Below are 5,355 nucleotides of genomic sequence, written 5' to 3' on the forward strand. Positions count from 1 at the left end.
AAAAGGACAGCACGACTCGGATCGGGCATGGTGTCTTCTCGGCGAGAAGAACACCACTCAACGAACAGGTTCCAATTCAAACCGTAGGCGTGTCTCGTAGACGGTGCTCTTGCTGAAGTGATGGTGTCAACTATCTCTTGAGGTAGGTCACTTAGAACCTACCCCAGCGACTTAAGACTGGTTTTGTGGTCAAGGGTCACATATAATCTATCCAATGACAATTTATAATTTAAACCGTTTATGCCACAAAAACAACTGGTCATCTAGGATCATCTAGGATGTACTGATTCACTAATGACTTTCTAATGCTACTGTACATATGAGAGAGAGAGAGCTGTTTATAAAGCATTTGTTCTCTGGAATGAATCAGACTTCTGAACGCTATATAGCAAGGGCTGCTTAGGACAAACCGATTCATTAGAACAAACCAGACTTTTTGAATGTTACGAGAGAGGTCCATTTAGAATGAATCAGATTTTCCAACGCTGCATAGGTTTTTAAATCTATTTGTTGAGTCATATGACGAGTGTTCCTCAAATCAAACCACCAAAACTGAAATATGAGGAACAGTTCATGAATTTTGCATTTTGGTGATGGGTGCAAATGGAGAATAGAACTGTATCCAATATTCTCCCCAATGTACTTATTCACTATTCCCTACATTATGCCACTAATATAGTCCACTTGAAGGAGTAAATGAAAATGAACGAGCAAATTTGGACACTGAGTGTGTTGGAAGGACTGCTGCTTTTTGCATAGTTTGTGCTTGATTTTTAATAATAAAATAAAAAAGCTGACAGTGTGATTGCGACCTGGTAAACTAAAACACGATGATGATTCTGATGTGGCCACCATCTATACAATGACTGCATGTTTTGTAACAAATACTGTACAATGATAAAAAGATTATGTTATGAAAAATATTGTTGTTAGAAATATTTATGGCCAGTGATTTTTCTCAATTCAGCTCATCACAACATTGTACACTATCCATAACCCTTTTTAGCTTAGTGATTTCTAAAAACTATTAGCATTACATTAATATTACTTTAAATTTAAATATTGCAGGCCTGGAGGCTAAAGTGTAACATTGTGAGTGTAGACATTTCCATTCACAAATTTTAGTAGATTTGACAACTTCAGTGAATTTGAGTTTAAACAAGGAGTGGCTATTCTCTTTGAGGCCTCTAGATTCTGACTGGAAGTCTTTGCCTCTGGCATAAAGCTCATCTCCTGGTGCTCTCAAAGCCAGCACTCTTTAGCATGCTGTCAGTATGGCAAAAAAATTAAATAAATAAATAAAATTTGATTCCCATTTCTACTTTGTCCCTGTACCAATATGCTTATGAAGCACAGAACAAAATCTAAAACTGAGCTAATTTCCCAATACTGTAATTAAGGTAAGTATGAAAGTAAGTAGGAATAAATACTTTAATGTAGAATTTTACACTAGCAAAAGTGCTGCTGTTCCACATAACAACACAGCCTTACACTGTAGTTGTGTTTTGTGTTTGAATTAATCAGTGGTTTAGTTGAATGAATAATTCAATGACTCGCTCATAAAGAAAGTCAGTTGTTGGCAACTTCAGGCATGACAAGTTAATATTCAGCAATAGCTAATCTAAAATCACCACCACTAATGCACAAGCTAATTGTAAGTATTTATTAGGGCTGACAGTTTAACGCGCTAACTTAATTAGTTATGAAAAATAACGCGATTAAAATATTTGAACACCATTAACACACTGCCCCCAGACCTGTACGTCATCTTACATTTCATAAAGTTGACTGTTGACAAACATGATGCAGGGGAACAACTCCATAAATGCAGTTATGCCCTAAAATTAAAGATATTGGGGCAAAATGCTCCTGTATGAGTTTATGTCTCATGTTTATATCACATGATAAGCAATATCACAGGAGCAGCGAGAGCAGTATCACACGAGTGCTGTTTTTGTCCCAAATATCATGAGTGCAAATGTGGTTTTATACAACAGTTCAGTAAAGAAGTTAATACTGTGTTATATTTTCAACACAATATTGTCTGTTTTTTTCTCAGTTTTGCAAACGCAACGGTGTTTAGTTTCTGAATGAATCCGCGTTTTGAATGAATCGTGTGAATAAATGATTCAAAGACCCATTCATAAAGAGAGGCATTTACTGAATTCCTGAATGAATCAGCTGTTTGAACGAATCGAATGAAGGGCTGGAGTCCTGTGTGTCTTTTGTGATGTGACATGACATGTGGCCAAGTATGGTGAGCCATACTCGGAATTAGTGCTCCCGACTCTGTAACCATTAGGCCACGACTTCCCCACTATGAAAGACTATGAAAATGTCTTTATGAAAGACTCATAAAGACATTTGCATGTTGAATCAAATAAAATATTTCTTTCTAAAGCTACTATTTGTGATGTCTTCTTAACACTTTCTCATTTAACACAAAAATAGCTTTAAATAATCTTTTCGGGGTATTTTCACTTTTATGTGACTTTAATGTGACATCATGTAATTAATTAGATAAAAAATTGTAATCGAAAGACAGCCCTAATGTTGATATGTCATGCTAATATTTATTGTTCTGCATTTATTTTATGATTTTCAGGTGGAATGTGACCTGTACATTTTTTATGTGAATTATACTCTGTGGGGTTTTATCTTTTGATGCTTTATTATTTTATAGGACAGAAATACTAAATGAAACATCAAATGGTACTTTCAAACCTGTCTGTAAACCTTGTGAAATTAAATCAATGTATTCGAGCATCTCAATTTGAGTATGTGTTTGTGTACGCACATGTGCCCTGCTAATTATGAGGGTAAAAAAATTCATGAAAGTTGTGTGCGTGTTTCTGAAATGCCCTACTAAAGTCACCTTGGCTTGGTGTTAGCCACTTTCCATCAGGTGCAGCCCACGCCTCAGGTGACACGACATTAAAGGCCTACAGGCAAAGCAAGGCCAGTGCATTAGAGTCAACTGCCATCCCAATCACTCTCCCGGCCCAAAGAGAAGGAAGAGTACTGTAGATGTATTTGATGTACAGACCTTCAGATGAGCGGAGCAGTTTAATATTGAATGGAGTGTGGTTTCTTCCAAAGCTGTACCCAAAGAGAGAAAAAACCTTGGTTAATTATGAATGCACATAATACATTATTAAACAGTGTCACTTTTTCGTCTTTATGGTTCATTTCATGAAAAATTATGACAATTATGAATTTTTCCTCTGGGTTGCTGAGTATTAAAGTGCTGTTTTCTTGCTCAAATGTGGGGCCCTTTCAATAAGGATTTGATGTGACTTCTGCTTTTGGACAAATCAATTTTGTCTGCTTGATTTGTAAAGAAAAATAAACCCAAACCCTTTAAGAAGGCTACCTTTTCAGAACAATCGAAAGACAGCCCTAATGTTGATATGTCATGCTAATATTTATTGTTCTGCATTTATTTTATGATTTTCAAGTGGAAGAAACATGGTTTACTCTATGCAATCCATAATTAAGTAGCTAAGAATAGTAGACATGCTAAAAAAGAGCATCATGACTTGACTGACAATCCTTCCTGTTGGTGTCCAAGTGGAAGAAACATGGTTTACTCTCTGCAATCTGAATATCTTAATTAGGATTTATTAATTTGTAGTGGACACGCATGGAATTTCAATTTCTTTTACATCAGCAGGTCTTTATTTCATTGCGAGAAGCCACAATTACAGAACGCTCATCTATTAACCAACATACCCTCATGAATTCATCAAGTGCCAGATGATTAGTGCAGAATGTGTTGAATCACTTGAGTTAGGTAGCAAAAAGTCTTTATCAGTCCTCTTGGAATGAAGATCAACAATAATTTGCTTTGGTTTACAAAAGAGTGAGCGAGCAAATTCTTATTGCATAAAGGCCAGAATGTTTTCACACTCTTTAATATTGGAACAAACGCTCCGCCAAGCCTCTCGCTGGCAAAACAAGATATTTTAACAGATGGTTGCTTCAGCGTGCCACTTGATGAATGGTACCATATGTCTCAGATTGCCACAGTAAAGATTATCACCATTACGAGCGCTTGTTCGCGGGTTTTGTTTGTTTGCTTGTCTGTGTTTGCTCATCAAGCGTGCCAACAACTGGAGTGTTATATCTGAGCATGTGGGCGCACATGTGTTTATGAATACATATCGTCTTCTGTGTGTACCTTCTGCTTTGTGAGTGAAACCCGCTGATCCTCAGAAAAGGTTGAAACTGCTGCAATTTGAAACCTTGTTAGAAATTTATGAAGTGCTAAAATGTTTTGTCCCGAGGGAAAACACTGCCAGCTGTCACTGGTGAGCTATTTACTGCCAAACGGAGATTGGTGCTCAGATAGGGCCTGTGGCACAGCATTGAAGAGATTTTCATCAAGACGCAAGAGAAATTTAGCAATTAGCAGGAAGTCATTCAACTTGAACTTTTCTTTGGTTGTGATTAGCTTCATGATGCAATGCCACATTTTCTCTTCTGTGTCTTAGTGCTGATCTTTAATACTCTCTATATTTATATATGTACTGTTAGCATTTGTGCTCATGTGTATTTACTGCGATATTACAAAAATATTAAGATGCCAATTTGATGCTTTATCATTTAAAAAAAGTGCTATATATATATATATATATATATATATATATATCAAAATAATTCTAATAAACAAACAATTATATATCAAAATAACTTTAAATAATTTTAATGTAAAGTAGATCAAAGTTTATTTTAACTTGACTTACTTATAGTTGCATCTCCATAGTAAGCTGTAACAGAAAATTATAACATCAAAAAATGACATTTCACTTCCACATCCAACATTAATTTGTCTCATTAATGCTTCTTCGTCCATATTAATGTACTTACTCACGCACTCTTGTCCTTGTCTTTTCCTTTCCAGTTTTCGGTGAAGATCTACGTTCCAGCTTATATTTTGTCAATGCATCTCTGCAAGAGGTAGTGTTCTCTAGCACCACAGGGGCACTGGTGCCATGTCCTGCCGCGGCCGTGCCCCCCGCCGCGCTGCGCTGGTACCTCGCCACCGGGGAGGAGATCTACGATGTCCCAGGCATCCGCCATGTGCACCCCAATGGCACGCTGCAGATCTACGGCTTCCTGCCATCCAGCTTTAGTAACCTAATCAATGACAATACATACTACTGCACAGCGGAAAACCCATCAGGAAAGATCAGGAGTCAAGATCTACACATCAAGGCCGGTCAGTCAGCTCAACGGAACAAAAAAACATGCAACCTATAGTGAGGAATACACAAAATGTATTTTTTTGATTATTATAGCATAATGATTAATTAAATTCTTGTACAGCCCCCCCCCCCCCCACCAAAACAAGAA

The 5,355-nt window shown here is 37.0% G+C and overlaps 1 protein-coding gene across 1 annotated transcript in view; it reads left to right on the forward strand.

The window, feature by feature from the left end:
• The window catches only part of LOC107655810 (Down syndrome cell adhesion molecule homolog), a 153,800-nt gene that overhangs the window by 11,113 nt on the left and 137,332 nt on the right, over positions 1-5,355 (forward strand). Inside the window, 1 exon segment of the mRNA XM_074186885.1 lies at positions 4,904-5,221. Within this exon segment, the coding sequence (XP_074042986.1) occupies positions 4,904-5,221 (318 nt within the window).

Source organism: Sinocyclocheilus anshuiensis, unplaced genomic scaffold (assembly GCF_001515605.1).
Source record: "Sinocyclocheilus anshuiensis isolate Anshui unplaced genomic scaffold, SAMN03320099.WGS_v1.1 scaffold1421, whole genome shotgun sequence".
NCBI classification, from domain to species: Eukaryota; Metazoa; Chordata; class Actinopteri; order Cypriniformes; family Cyprinidae; genus Sinocyclocheilus; species Sinocyclocheilus anshuiensis.